Source organism: Microtus oregoni, unplaced genomic scaffold, assembly GCF_018167655.1.
Source record: "Microtus oregoni isolate MIOR12 unplaced genomic scaffold, Mior012 000026F_ref0000081, whole genome shotgun sequence".
NCBI classification, from domain to species: domain Eukaryota; kingdom Metazoa; phylum Chordata; class Mammalia; order Rodentia; family Cricetidae; genus Microtus; species Microtus oregoni.
Window position 1 is genome coordinate 28,675,250 of NW_024543085.1, and position 16,469 is coordinate 28,691,718.

A 16,469-nucleotide genomic window follows, 5' to 3' on the forward strand; every position below is an offset into this window, starting at 1 on the left:
GCAGCACCAATCTACTTCAAGAGGAAGATGGGCATCGAAGAGGCTCGTTATGGAGTTTGATAGCCATTTGGGCAAGAAACTGCTCTTGCCTGTCTTTTGTATAAGGTGGCTTTTATTATAAGTAGCTTTCTTCAGATTTTATGTCTTGTGGTATTTTGTTAGCTTTGGTGCCAGTTGGGCACCATAATGTAATCTTGGTAAAGCATTTTTAACTGTAACTAATGGTTTTAAGTGCAGTGTGTGTTGTAATAGGTTAGACAGACCCACTATTTGGAGGGGCCATGTTGGGTGGTAAAATCAGTAGTTGGGGCTGGGTGCCTCTTTATGGCCACTCGAGTGGTGGGAGTGGTGTTTTGGGAGTGTGCTAATGTTTCCTCGGGCACTGCTGTGTCAGCTCTGCTCTTGTCAAGGCCTCTGGCACCAATAGGCACAGTAGGGATGGGGCCCTGCAGCACTTTGCCCTCAGACCCAGTGCAGGTTCAGCAGCAGCCTGCTGTATGTGGGGGTGGTGGTGGGAACATAAAACACTCTATGCCAGTCATGGCGCTGGTGCCAGAGAGTTTGCCCCTAGGGACTAGCACTCTTGCCATCAGCAGTGGCACGACTAGCTTTGTAGTTAGAGTTCTAGTATTCCTTAGCACATGCTCAGATGGATGATCAAGATCAAAAGTTCTAGGCCATATTTCTGTGAATTGGCATAGATGGAATTCAAATTCTCTGTCATTAATTCCTCATTCAGCCTATAGCAAGTAAATTTTCATGGGAAATTCATTACAACTACATGTTTAATCATGTGTTGTAAGCAGTAGGTAACTAAATATGCTAACCTGTTAGTCATTATCATTAGATATAAGCCAGTTTCAGTTGGAAATGGCTTATTAATAGTATTGATTTGATTTTTAGCTGGTTTCAGCTATTCTTTCTGGTTTAGATCTCAGGGATGATGAACCACAGAGGCCGTTCATATTTGTGCCAGTGAAATTGAAATTGCAGACATACTGAACTTGTTTTCTCTTCCTTATGGACTGGGAGGAGGTGATCATGCATTGACTCTCAAGTGATGAATGGACAAGTAACAAAACCAGGCAAATGTAAGATCAGTTTCCCTGGCTTGAGAGTTTTTTTTTTTATTACTGTCACTCTTGATGTAAAAGCATCATGGATATCAGGAGTTGGACATATAGTGGGCTTATGGGCATCAACCCGGCAGTGGCTCGGTGACTGCACAAACATTCTAGAATTCTATATGGGTTTCCCCACAGCACATTGAAAATATGTCAGGGATGAGTACTGTGATTGATAATCATAGCTATGGCTATGTGTTCATAATTATGTTCATAATTATGTGTTCATAATTTCAGGATCAACTTTTGAGGCTAACATTGTATAGTATTAATTTGTCAGGGAAGAAGCAATATGACACAAATTTAATAACTGAATAAAAGATGAGAATTTTTTTAAATTTAAAAATTTATTTTATATGTATTGGTGTTTTGTGTGCATGTATATCTTTGCTCCTTGTATGTGTGGTGCTCACAGAGGCCAGTAAAGGACATCAGATTCCCTGGAATTAGAATTACAGATGGTGATGGCGTTGCTGATTGCTTCCATTATTGGCCTGTTGTCTGTGAAGGTGGTCTTTACTTTGGAAGAGGTCATGTGCTGAGTGAGAGATGGGAAACAGTGTTCTGGTTGGGATCAGAACAGTGGGGGACATGCAGAAAGAAAGGGCCACTAGGGAGAGTGGGGCAGGCTTAATTTGGCTTGTTATTTTGGGGTAATCCTCTGAGGCTACTTTTAGCCACATTTGAAAGTCCCCATTTCCTCAAACTTCTGTTCGATAGGTTAGGAAAAGCTACAAATAAAGTTATTAAATGAGTTGACTTTTGTGTACCAAATTAACGAATATGTTTGTAGTAGCTGCAGTTAATTTTTTATTACAGAATAAAATTGCAGAGCTTTTTAGTAACCATTTTTCCTTCAGCTCAAACTTTTTTTTTTAATATTTGACTTTGATGGCTGGAGTTTCTAAAAATCAGATGATCTGGTAGGTATCTTAATTTTTGCTTTTCTTAAATCTGCTATTCATTTAGCTCTTGGTTTTTTTTTTTTTTTTTTTTTTTTTTTTTTTTTTTTTTTGAGACAGGGTTTCAATGTGTAGCCTGGCTATTCTGGAACTCACTCTGTAGACCAGGCTGGCCTAGAACTAACCAAGATCTGCCTGCATCTGCCTTGTCAGTGCTGAGATTAAAGGCATGTGCCACCACCGCCTGGCTACTTCTTTCATTTTTAAAATGAATAGAAATTCTGTTTCATTGTGTGACCCCTTATGAGGTTTAGCACTTTTCATTTAATTTGTCTGGAGTGGTGATTCCTAAACTGTCCATTGGAGGATCTCCCAAGAATTCTAAAGTGTAGGCCACAACCCAGACTGGTTGTATAGCTACTGGCTTTGGTCATTTTGGACAGTCTCCAAGTAATGTCAGTTTTTGGCTAAGTTTGAAATTCATGGTGTAGCGTTTAACTTGGTAGAATGGAGCAGGACTCATTGCCCTTGCCTTTATTTAATACCAACTCAAAGTATTAATAGTTGCAAAGCAAGTATTTGTGTAAAACTACATTAGTGATATTTACATTCATGTAGAAATGTTTGGAGGTGCTTTGTTGCCATCCCCTATTGTGGGTTGGGTATAGGTGATGACCACCTGGCTTCTATTCTGATGTTAGAGTCAGATTATGCAGTTTAAAAGAGCTTAGTGTAATAGTTAAACTAGGTGATTCAACAGGTTTGGACTATGTACTCTTAAGACTCCAATCTTGCTCATGTATCTCTTGCATCTTTGCTGTTGGTCTGATTTACTGTTTGGCTTTGATGGATTGACATTGGGGTACAACTTTACTGCTTGACACATGATGGCTGTGTTTCGTGTGACAAAGTGGAAACGAAACAAAAAGGGTTTCAATCTAAGATGTTCTAGATTCTGGTCTTGTCTCCACAAATCACCAGTGCATTCAGTCTAGACAGGTGGATTCTTGGTATCATTATCTATAAAAATGATAAACATTATTGAGTTGTTGTGATAATAAAGGTGAACTATTGCATGCAAGGTGTACTCTATCAAATGTCAATCAGTATAAAGATTTAAAACGCTATAGGTGTCATCATTGTTATCACTATTACCAAGCGCAAAATAAAAAGAACAGATTACTGGTAGTCCTGGACTTGTTGACACTGAGCAAGCAGCATTTCTATCCTGATGCCAGTGTCACTAGGTACACGTTTAGTCAGGCAAACTATCTGAGTGTTTACACACTTGAGTTTAAAGGAGGAGTGGTCCAGAATAATGCCCAAGTTATTTGTTGTTATCCATTACATTTTGGTTTCAGTTTCACCTATGGGCTTCTCCAAACAGATATTTGACTGGTTGATCTTCAGCCAGATGTGAATCAGATCTTTGTGCCAGTTTAAATGATGGCAACATGCATTGTTGATAGATGTATGTGTGTCAACCTGATTATGGTCTGAGAATGCTTGGTAATTTTTATTTACCTTGACAGGATAGAATTAACGTGTTACAATGTCTGTTTTTCTCTGAGGTTCGTCCTGATTCTTATTAGTTGTGTTTCCTTAGCTGTTAATATGAAACACCCTCTTTCCTTTAGGGGATATTCAGAATGTTTGTTAGTAAAGGGCTGGTGAGACTGCTCAGCATTTCCAGTGTGTTTATGGGCACATGCAAAATACGGCTGAGATGGTCTGGATTAAGTGTGAGTTTGAAGAGATGCTCTGAGATCTCCTAGGAGTGTTGTTCTAAAACTTTTTCTTGTCTCAGAATAGCAAATAAGTTGCTATGTAAGTTCGAGTGATTGGGACACTTGTTAAAAGAATGTCTTTCCCAGTGTTCTGCTTTAGGAAAAACTTACACGTGCATACTCTTCAGAGAGTGCTGGTGAGAACTGAGAATTGAAAGGAACATAGGATTCAAATAAGGGAGCTCCAGGCCCCCCCCCCCCCCCAGCTTTCCTGTATGCAGTTTACAATTCTTTTTTGTGTTAGGTCCCAAACCCTGGGACAAAAGGCTAACTGAAGTTTCATTAACATATCAAAACATATCAAAGCAAAATATGGCCTGGCTGCCAAGTTCTCCCTGTGTCCCTCAGTCTTTATGTGTTTCAGGCCCTCCTGGCTGGCATACCTCATACCTACATACCCTTGAGCTTCTCTAGCCCAGGAGCTGGGCTGTCCTTCCCTCAGTTGCTGTTCCCTTATCCAGCCATATGGTTACCTGGTTTTTTTCATCTACTCTCTTGGCCAGTCTTTTAGCCCAAGCCACCCCCTCTTGGTCTGAGGCTCTTTCTTGTCTCTCTCTCCAACCCCACATGGTCCAATGCTGTCTGGTCATGCTAACTCTGGACTCTCCCAGATGTCCCTGCCTCAGGCTATGCTCTCCCTTTTATGTACAGCAAACTCCTCCATAGTACCTAGGAGCAGTTATGCCTTTTTTTATTTCGTTTTTCATTCAATAAGGTGTTAAATGTAGTTTAATTAGGAAAGTAAGACTTCATTTGTTTATTTATTGTAGGTAAGGCTTTTTAGAATAAATAAGACTCTTAATTTGATTTTATGTCTCAGAACCCCTGAATCTGAATTCTTCTTGTAGAATTTTATGTTAAAGATTTTTCAACTATTCTGTGTTCAAGGGCACCTGTTTATATGGATATAACTATCATATGTCATATATATCATATATATAAGATTTGTGAGAGTATGACATTTGCAATGAATTAGAGATAGGGAGTTTGTTTAAGTCATTTTTGATGTACTCATGGTATAAACTGTTATGATAACACAACACGATGATAGATTTTTTATTATGTGCTAATGTTTCTAAATTATTACAAAATGAAAAAAGAAAGACATGCTTAAGAACTTCTGATGAATGAAGTTCTCCTTTGTGAATTTTTGTGTCTTTCAAGTTCCCTTGATTAAAAATTTATTGCTTTTGGAGTTTGGAAGGCAAATAAAGCTTAAGGAAACAATATCACCCTCCCTCCTCATATAAAATCAAGATAGGCACCTAGTTAGCCTTTAAAGATCTCATATAATATAGAAGGTTCATACATTTCACCTCTCAACTAATGTTATTCTGTGAAGTCTGGGCTGATGGAATTTCTTAGAAGACCCAATTGGCCTTGCTTCAAGGCAGAAATTAAAAAAGAAGAAAAATTTTGCTTTAATGAAGTTTGAGAATTATTTGTGGCAGAATACATGATAGAGGGATCAAAAAAGAAACAAAAACTTAAATGGAGTGCTTGTCCAAACAAAATTTAAGAACAGCTTAATAAGAGTCTGTTTGTAAGGTAGTAATGCGGTGAGATCTTTGATGAAACTACACTTCTCATTGGGTTTCTTTGGACTTTGTTTTCTGAGATAGATTTGAAGAGAGTCTAAAGAAGAAATTCATAGATGGGCTTTCATTTTGCTGATACTTTATTTTCCTTCCTTTATTCACTTATCAATAACTTCATATTATTTGCTTTATTCTGTAAATTCCATTATCTCTCAGGCAGTCTATTGCATTAAGCCCTGAGTACCCAATATCACCTCATTTACTTGAGGTGTGCTTGACCTAAGCCCCCCTTCTCTCTTTGTTAATGCACCAACAAGCACTGAGATCTCTCTGGGGCATTATCATTTGGCTGTTAGCTCAACTAATAACAACCCTTCATTTGAGCTGATGAAGGTTTATTAAATAAAAACATGCAATAACCCTGGCAGTAATGAAAGGAGAGTGGAGCTAGACAGCATCTTGTTTGTAATGGTGAGAGCATGCTGAGTCTGCATTGGAGATATTGGGCTTCCTGAGGGAGATGGGGCCCTGAATAGGTCAGATCAATGCTGTGTTATCAGACTGGTTTAAGAATGTGCAGTTTTGATTGTCTGACCTGATTACTGTTGATTAGCATACAGGCTGAGGACTTAGTGGGAAAAGATGTTCTTGCTCCAGGCACTTGTCCTTGCTCTGTACCACAGCTACCTCAGCTGTTCCAGGAAGTCTGTCTCAGGCCAACTGTCAGAAACCCTGAGGCCTTCAGAAACTGACAGTGTATAACCACAGAGAACAAAAAACAAAAACACAAAACAACCTGACCACCACCACCAACAACAGAAAAAACCTTCCTCTAGAGAGAAGTTAGCATTAGAGATTGCTTTTCCTATACACCCTTAAGACCTCCCCAAAACTTCATTATTGCTCTGAGCCCTGATTGGACTCCATTTAGTCTCTTTATATACGCCTCACTCTTTTTACGCCTACCTAACATTTTCTTCATGGAGTAGCACTTGTAACCATAAGTGCTGTCATAGTCAAAAGTTGAGTGGGTGGCAACAACTAGATTTACTTCTTCCACTTCATATCTCTTACTTGTGGTGTTATAGTCTATTAGTAAAAAATATTCCTAATTCACCTGTACAGTTACATACACAGGGTTGTGTTGCGTGTGTGTATTTAGCTAAGTGGGAATTCATTAAGGAAAGGTTTTAGTACAAATTTCAGGAAGGGGTACTCTTCAGAGTTATATAAAATATTTTACAATATGACCTCCCAGATACACCAAAGCTTTTAGTCTTTGCTCCTGAAATTGTTAGGTTTATCGGACAAAATAATAACAGGTAGAATGGCTTTCCAAACAAATGTATTTCCTCAGGAATAAGTGGGCTTATTTATTCCCAGCCATACATGCTTTCACAAATCACAGGCACATTCTAGGAGGCAAAGACTAGATCTTTGCAAGGTTACACTAGAAAAGTTATCCAGATTGTTTCAAAACTATTGTCTTTGGCCACAAGGATCACTAACCAGCGACGTGCCAGCTCAAGTCTATAAACAGGCAGTAGCTGGACAGGTGGCTAAGCAAAGGTATCTTTTTTGTGTGAAGTTGATCTGTTCTTTTGCAAGATGTGGTTTTCAGTGAGTCTTTGTAACCTTTTTTTCATTCTCTTTCATTGCCATATTTATGAACCTGATTTTGATAATTTTAACCTCCCAAAGCCAGTTTGTTTTTTGTATCTTTTCTTTTTGTTTTTCAGGAGAGGGTTTCTCTGTATAGCCCTGGCTCTCCTGGAACTTACTGTGTAGGCCAGGCTAGCCTTGAACTCTCAGAGATTTTCCTGCCTCTGCCTCCCAAGTGCTGGGATTAAAGGTGTGCACCACCACCACCCAGTTTATTTTTTTTTTAAATCTTTTAATATAGCAGTATCTTAAATTTCTCTTACTGCTTCATTGGCATGTTATTTGATAAGTCATCTGAGTCAGTTCACTCCCTCAGAGACTCATATCCTTATGACCAACAGGCTGTGGCACACTCTTGGGTGGTAGAAATATCAGGAAGTGATAGATTGGTAGAATCATGGGACGAGGTGCTCTGGAAGAGAGTGTTGGTTTCTTGGCTTTGTGAGGCGAACAGGTGTCCTCTTTCCTTCTTTCACATGTTCCTGTTCTCTCTCTCTCTGTCTCCCTCTCTGTCTCTGTTTCTCTCTGTCTCTCTCTCTATATACACATGTATACATATTCTCTCTCTCTCTCTCTCTCTATATATATATATATGTATATATATATATATATATATAGTGCTGCCATAAACCCAGAATAATAGAAGTTGGTCATCAAGGACTGAAAACTTCTGAAACCATGAGCCAAAATAAAAAATTTACTCCTTACAAGTTGCTTATCTCTGGTGTTTTGTTCCTGTGATGGGAAAACTGATTTACTTTGTGAACTAATTTAATAAACTGGCCATTTTCTGTATATTAAAAAGCTTGATTGACTTCTGTAATTTTAACTTTGTAAGTAATTTTGAAGCCTCTAAAATTTTTTTGTGTTTTTTTTTATAGAAATAAGAGCATATATTAGTTATTGTTCTGTTGCTGTGCTGAAACACCGTGACCAAGGCTGATTGATTATAAAAGGAAGCTTAAATTGGAGGCTTGCTTACAGTTTCAGAGGGTTAGGGTTAGTTTATGGTTATCTTGACAGACAGTGGATGTCAGGCAGGCATTGTTCTGGAGCAGTAGCTCAGAACTCTCAGTGATATTCAAATTGCAGGCAGAAATAGACAAAGTGGGCCTGGTGTTGGCTTTTGAAATGACACTCCTCCTCCAACAAGGCCACACTTACTAATCTTTCCCAAGAGTTCCACTAACTGGGAAGCAAGCATTCCTAAGTCTGAGCCTGTGGACCATTCTCATTCAAAACATCACATTCCACTCCTTGACCCCCATAGGCTTGTAGTCATATTATAATGCAAAATACATTTAGTTAAACTTCAAAAGTCTCCATAGACTTTCATTTTCAATGCTGTTTCAAAAGTTCAAAGTCTCCCCTGAGACTCAAGGCAATCTCACAGGGGAAAAGCAACTTGCATATTTCCAACATACCATGGCACCTAATATACATGACCATTCTAAAAAGGAGGAAAGGGGATATGGAGGGGAAATATTGAGCAAAAGCAAGATTGAAATTTTTAGAGGGTTCCTCCAGTCTTGCAGCACACTGTCCTCCCTTGGGCTGGCTCCACTTCCGTGTACAGCTCTCCTTGGCAGCAGTGTCACCTCCAACATCTCGGGTCTCTGATGCAATCTTGGTTTCTCCTTCATAGCTGTTCTCTCTGGGCCTCTGGGTAGGGACTTCCTTGTCACAGGTCTGGCGCTAGTGGCTTTCCATGACTGGGGAGGAAGATTACACAACCTATGTCCTATATCCTCTTGATTCTAAATCCAGAACCACCTGGCCAGTGCTGCCAAGTTCTAATGCTTGCTGGGATTGGAACCTGTGCCCTGTTGGAGCAGGGAGGCCTCCCGGCTAGCTTAGACCCTAACTAATCACACAGAAACTGTATTAATTAAATCACTGCTTGACCCATTAGTTCTAGCTTCTTATTGGCTAACTCTTATATTAATTTAACCCATTTCTCTTAATCTGTATATTGCCTTGGGGATGTGGCTTACCAGCAAGATTTTAACCAGCATTTGTCTCCAGCGGCTCCATGGCATCTCTGACTTCACCTTCTTTCTCCCAGCATTCAATTTAATTTCCCCTACCTATTTAAGTTCTGCCCTATCAACAGGCCAAGGCAGGGGGCTGGAGAGATGGCTCAGTGGTTAAGAGCATTGCCTGCTCTTCCAAAGGTCCTGAGTTCAATTCCCAGCAACCACATGGTGGCTCACAACCATCCGTAATGGGGTCTGGTGCCCTCTTCTGGCCTGCAGGCATACACACAGACAGAACACTGTATACATAATAAATAAATAAATAAATAAAATAAAAAAACAGGCCAAGGCAGTTTTCTTTAATCATTAATGGTAATCACAGCATACAGAGGGGACTCCCGCAGCAGTGCCCCTTCTAGAATAACATTTACATAACTTTCTTTCTTTTTTAGGCATTAGGAAATCCCTCAGATCTTTTCCTTTCACAGGTTTCAGGATTAACTGGGCCTGATCTTGCTCTGAGGTTACCACTCCTTTGATTTCATTTAACATCAGGCTTTTCTTTAAACTTCTTATCTCCTTGAGCACAAGATTTGCCTTCACCATTACACTTCCTGGTGCTCTTTTTCTCCTCAAACTATTCATTTTGTATTTCTCTTTGAAAGGAAATACTCTCTTTGGAGTCAGAGAGATGCCATGGATCCGCCTGATCACCAATAACCCTATCACACAATCAATACTAGGCTACATTGAGATTTCCTCTGCCAAAGCCATTATTCTAAAACTCTTTAATTTAGCCTCTAGCAGATTATTAGGACAATGGCAGAAGCAGCCACTTTTCTTCTCCTCTGAAACCTCTTGCGCTGGGTCTTCATAGTTTACATGGTGTCAGCACTACTATCATCTCCATTAGGCCCTGCTTAAAGTATTCAGCTGCTGTCCTAATCCAAAGTCTCCAAATCTTCCATATTCCAACAAACAGCAACATGCTCAGACCTGTTACAGAAATATCCCAGCAGCTAGCGTTGCAGCAGGTAGGAAGGCAATGCACTGCAGAAGTAGCAGTCAGCGCACAACTGATCACAAGCTACAGGAAAGAATGAGATTGAGCCTCGTGGGGACTTTTGAAACCTCAAAGGCCACCTCTGATAACATACCTCCTCCAACAGGGCCACATCTACTAATCCTTCCTAAGTAGTTTCACTAACAGGAGACCAAGCATTCAAACACATGAACTGTGGGTCAGTCTCATTCAAATCACCGCAGAGGCTATTTTCTATTGTCTTTTATGTTGAGGTTTTTAAGTTTGGAGTTCTGTGACTACCCTGATGTGTGTGTGTAAATTATATTTGGTTTTAAGGGGACAGTCAGAAAGCTTGTTGTTTAAATGACAATGTTGTGTTGAAGAACACTTGCTCAAATGCTGTATTTAAACACCATATAAATCTACTGTGAGTTTTCTCTATTATTAGAATAAATAGATACTGTTAAAATTAATTTCTGTAAATTTAGGGATCCATTCTTGAAGGGGTTCACACGGTCCATGGTAGGGGCATATGGATTAGAAATTTTAGGCAGAAGGAACAGAGATAAGAAAGAAAAAGACAGAGACATAGAATAGAATTGGGAGGGCAATCCAGTGAATACTGAATCCACCTGTGTTTATTATTATCTTTAAATACCCCAAGCCAAAAGAGGGGAAGAAAGAAAAATCCTTTTTCATGATACCCAGAACACTTAGTAACCACACCCAGGTTAACATATCCTGTTAGTAGTCACACCTTAAGTCAAATCTCCCTGTCAGCATCCTTGAAGGAGCAAGAATAGGCTTGAACTCTCTGACCTACTAGTCGAGGTGGTACAGATCCTCCACTTCTGTGGACCGTAATAATACCCAAAACGCCAAGTAATTACACTCTAGTCAAGATATCTTTGTTAGTATCCACACCTTATTCAAACCTCTCGTCAATAGCTTTGAAGGAGCAAGACTAGGCCTGAGCTCTCTGACCTTCAGTCAAGGTGGAATGGACCCACTTCTGTGGGCTCCCACATGTGAGCACTGTTTGCCAGGCATGGTTTTGTTTTACCTGAAGTTTAAAATTTTTGTTTTGAGTCAGGTCGTGGTTGTGCACTCCTTTAATCCCAGCACTCGGGAGGCAGAGGCAGGTGGATCTCTGAGTTTGAGGCCAGCCTGGTCTACAAGAGCTAGTTCCAGGACAGGTTCCAAAGCTACAGAGAAACCCTGTCTTGAACATCACCCCATTCTCCAAAAAAAATTTTTTTTGGTTGTCTTTGGAAGTTGCCATTGTTGCATAATTTTGTCTTTGGGAGATGAATTAAATCCCTTCTTGTGATTTCCTACAAGCAAGTCAAGTGTGGAGGTGCAGTGAGTAGTTTTTAAGCTTAAATATTTTGGCTGGATTTAATTACCTCAAGGGATAAGGCTATATGATGGGCCAGTGGTTTACCAAATTATTTTTTATTTTCTGAATGTAGATGTCACTGAAGGTTAATGCATCCTCTTTTCTTCACTAGAGATTGAGTTAAAATCCATTTTTAGGGCATGAGTATAAATGAATTTGTTGTTGTTTTTCCTCCTTGGGGACACTTTGATCATTTTGTGAGTCTGCCTTTCCATTTGGAATTACTGGCAGTAGCTTGCACAGGGCCCAGGGGCTGTCATAGCAGGGGCAGTTACAAGTCAGTGTGAAAATGAATGGGCAGGCTTCAGAGGGCAGAGCTGGCCCAGGGCTTGTCAATCTTCCACTCCTTGATTCTTTCCTGCTTTAACTTAAGAAAACTTATTTGGTACTGACATTTGATTATATCACCTCTCAGAACAAGTGATGTGTTATGGGTGAGCTGTTGCACTTCATTATTATTATGTTTAGGTCATTTTGGGCTGGTCTGTATTTGACAGCCACAGCTTTCTGTCTTCATTGTCTAAAAGCTCCCAGATGACTCCTTTGTCCACTGTAGATCTGTCATTAATATTTTTGATCACCAATGCATTTAATGATTTTTATTAACTATTGCTTTTACATGAATTTTTTAGTTTTTAGGGTCATATTTGTATCTATAGTCAGTTTTAATGGTATCACCCATTCATAAACGGTGTTATTATTGCGCATAGCTACCCCAATCAGAAATATTGAGAAAATATCCTATGTAGAGAATAACCATATCCTTAGTTCTTCAGGTAGCTGGGATTCTTTTTTCTCTTCAGGCTTAGGTTGAAGTCACCATTTTTTCCTTCCTCATCTTCCTTTTGCTCTCTGTAGCCTTTAAGTTCCCTTCACCTTTTGCCCCACTCCTGAGTAATAATACTTAATACATCCTTCACCTTTTCCTTTCAAAATATAAAAGAGCATTATCACATGGAAAACTAATTGAATTTACACAAAGAAATGAGATCATAACTCATGTGCTCCTCCTCACCACAGTTATCACTTTAATTTTTAGAGTCAGTTATTTTTGGTTCCCTGTCTTTCAGCTTCTCTATTACAGGCATTCCTGTATGATTTGAATCATTTAGTTCTTGTCTTTAAAATCCCTTAAGCCATCTTAAGAGCATCTTCTTTGTTATCTTCGGTTCTCCATTTCATTTCCCTCTGTTTAATCAGAATGGATCAGGATATCAAGAGGTCATGATTGTTACTTCCCACCAGTAGTGTGCATGCCAAAGTGCATTTAACTCCAAATGCGTGTGCATATGAGAAAAATGAGAGAGAGACTGCTTGGTTCTTTATAGATACATACGTGACCTTACCCAACAGAGTTCTGTTTAGCTCATGATCACCTTGAGAATAAGCTAATAAAATATTCATGCAATGTGCCTTGACTTGTCTTAAAGAGTAAGTTTTATTAAAGTTGATTTAAGCCAGTGTGGTGGTTTTGAGCTCAGGAGCCTAAGGCAAGAATAATGTGAGTGTGAAGCCACCTAGGGTCACACAGTGAGACCCTGTCCCCAAACAAACAACCCAAACTAAAAATACCCCCCTCAAAAGAAGTTGATTTCAACCATCAGCGTTTGAGATTCTAGTGAAAATATGAATTGATATAGTTATTTTACATGCGTCTTTGGGCAAGCAATGTGTATAGGAGTAAACAGTACCTAGAGCTTTGCTGTGTGTCTTACATGCCTTTATATAGTCCTTTGTTGGGGTTTTCTTTTCTTTTTCTCTTGTGTTCTATTTATCTTAGCAAAACCTCAAGGGCCATACTAGGTTAATCCACATGGTACTCTGCAAGCCTGATACTACATACGCAGCTCTCAGAAACTCCTGTTCTTTCTTCCTTATAGTATGGCAAGATTCATTAGCTGTACTTACTTGGCTCTCTTCCCTTTCAGGTGTCAGCAGTGGAGTCTTTGGAGGGCCCACTGCTCCAGGTGGAGGGACTCAGTGACCTCAGGCTGGAACTTCACAGCAAGAAGATGAACCTGCACTTGGTTCTCATAGAGGAACTGCACCGGCACCTGTACATCAAATCCACTAGCCGAGTTGTGCAGCGTAACAAAGAAAAAGGGAAGATGAGGTTGGTTAAAGAGTGTCTCTCCTATAGTGTCTTGTGGCAGTGACATTATTTGAAGAAACATACTTTGTATTCCAGAACATTATGATTTGTTTTCTTCGTCCTGTAATATGCTGCCTCTGAACTCATAGATGGTTTTATAATAGCAAATATGCCATATCCATAGAGGCTAACATCACAGTGTGTTCATTTATTCCTTGTATATTTGTTCTGGTCCTCTTATGTAAGGGTGTGTAAGAAATATCTCCTGTGGCCCTGTTACATAGGGATCAGAGACACTCTTATGCTCTTAGAGGGAGCTGAGAAAGAACTCCTTAAATTGAATAGTGAGGTCAGCAATAATAAAAATTACAGAGATATATGAACTGAAGTTAGTAACTACTACAGAATTACTTCAAGGCTTGATGTAAATAGGGTAACTATGGGTTGCCTTTTTAGTAGTGTATTCTACTGGGGTCACTGTGAGCAATAGAGCTTCTTTCCAGTGTCTGGTGCTGGATAAATCATAACACAGAATCATTTTGAATTTTGTGTGAATGTCTGTGTACATTTATAATCAATGCTTCGCTATCTCTGGGAAGGGTTTTTACTTAAATAAAGAAAGCAAGAAAAATTTGGAGACTTCAGGTTGAGATTTCTCAGTAGATATGTGAAACAGTCACAATAATTTAGATATTGTATTGGTTAATTTTGATTGTCAACTTGATTAGATTAACAAATGAGTAGAGTATTATTGGGATATACCTTCGAGTATATCTGTGATTGTATTTTCTGAGAGGATGAATATATTAGGAAGATTCATCCTGTGGGCTGAGATTGAGATGTGAATAAAAAGGGAGATGGAGAAAGACAGCTGAGCATATGTTAAACTGAGATAGGAAGAGTCCTAGCCTCCATGCTTCCCCACTATGAAGTCATCAGCTACCATGTTTTCCCACCTTGTCCTGTATATCTACCTTTCTGAACCACACAACAAGAAACTTCCTTTCCTTTAATTTGTTGTTGGCTTATAATATTTATTTATTTATTTATTTATTTTCTGAGACAGGGTTTCTATGAGTAACAGCCCTAGTTGTCCTGGAACTAGCTCTGTAGACTAGGCTGGCCTCGAACTCACAGAGATCCACCTGCCTCTGACCCCTGATTGCTGGGATTAAAGGCATGTGCCACGACTGTTGGTGGCCTTTTTTTTGAGGGGGTCATATTTTTGGAGCAGTAATGTTCAAAACATTACTCCCCGCTTCCTTAAGAGGGTGAGTGCATTATTACTTTTGGTTTGGGCCTTTGCTTTTGTGAGTCATTAGGATAAATGAGTCAGTCTTGAAACATTTGTGCTGGTTATGTTCTCTCTTTCCTCTGCCATTGCCTTGATGTGAGGAACCAACCTAAGGTCTACCCAGCCTGGCTGAAAGTCACCAAAATATTTGCTTATTGATGAACTTTTCTGATCTTTATGTTTGTATGCAGCAAGATTCAACAACTTCTATGAAGCAGTGTGCTGCATGAACATAATTGTCATGAGCCCTAAACAGGACAGAAACATGAAGTGTCAGAAAACCAAAAGTAAATCAAGAAATTTAAGTCTTAATTTAAAATTTTAGTATGAAAACCTGACATTGTAGTGCACACCTTTAATGCCTCTTTAATGCTAGCACTTGGGAACTTGGGAGCCAGAGGCAGGTAGGCTCTGTAGTTTTTTTTGTTTTTTTTTTTTTTTAACCCATTTGAGGGCACACCATCTAGCTCCCAAATAAATACATGGAGACTTAGTCTTACTTATGAATGTCCAGTCTTAGCTTGGCTTGTTTCTTGCCAGCTTTTCTAACTCTTTACCTATGTTTGCCTCTGGGCTTTTACCTTTCTTTATTCTATATTATCTTTATTTCCTTCTTACTTTGTAGCTGACTGGGTGACTGCCCTTGGTGTCTTCCTCCCTCTTCCTTTTGTTGCTCCTCCCTCTTCTTCTCCAGATTTCTTCTTTATATTATTCTCTCTACCTGGCAGTCCCATCTATCCCTTCTCTTGCCTAGCTATTGACTGTTTAGCTCTTTATTAGATCAATCAGGTGTTTTAGATAGCGGAGTAACACAGCTTTTCAGAGTTAAACGAATGCAACATAAAAGAATGCAATATAACTTAGCATCATTAAACAAATATGCCATAACATAAATAGATGTAATACATCTTGAACTAATATCCTACAACAGATTTCTGTGAGTTTGAGGCCAGCCTGGTCTACAGAGTGATTTCCAGGACAGCCATAGCTACACAGAGAAACCCTGTCTTGAAAAAGCAAACAAAAAACCAAAACAATCCCCCCCCCAACAAAAATTCCAAACCAACCAAACAAACAAAATATTAGCAAGAAAAATTGAATAATTGTATATGCCTTGAGGTCAGAGGATGGTAAAAAGAAGTGGGTTCTCTGTTTTCACATGTGGGTCCCAGGGATTTAAGTGCTTCAGGCTTGGCAGCAAGTGCTTTTACCTGGTGAGCCCTCTTGCTAGCCCAAATGTCATTTTTTACCAAACAGTTTATGCCACTTTGTTATGGTAGTCTCAGCTAATGAATCATCAGTGGTCCAGAAGTTGTAATTAGAATGCTCATGAAGAAAGTCATGTTTTTTCTCAAATTAGCTTATAAAATGATAAGTATAGCTTATAAAATGATTTTTCATACATTTTTCATTTTGGTTAACTTTTCTTCCCACTCTTTTATCTTCTTCATCCCCTACTTCTATCTCCATTTAAACATTCTCATTCTAGCATCTACTTTGATATCACATATGAAGAGCTGAGATTTTTGTGTGGGCTATAGACTGGTTGACTACATAATGAATTCTGTGCCAGCTAAAGAGTGAAAACACTGTGTAAAACAAAACAAAACACAACAAAATTATAAGTAGAAAATGACTTAGCAACTAAGAACATTTACTGTAAGAGGACCC

The 16,469-nt window shown here is 39.2% G+C and overlaps 1 protein-coding gene across 1 annotated transcript in view; it reads left to right on the forward strand.

Moving 5' to 3' along the window:
• Exoc4 (exocyst complex component 4) overlaps positions 1–16,469 on the forward strand; it is a 714,919-nt gene that overhangs the window by 37,730 nt on the left and 660,720 nt on the right. The window contains exon 4 of the mRNA XM_041675392.1: positions 13,341–13,525. Coding sequence (XP_041531326.1) covers positions 13,341–13,525 — 185 coding nt within the window. The remainder of the gene's footprint in view (positions 1–13,340; positions 13,526–16,469) is intronic.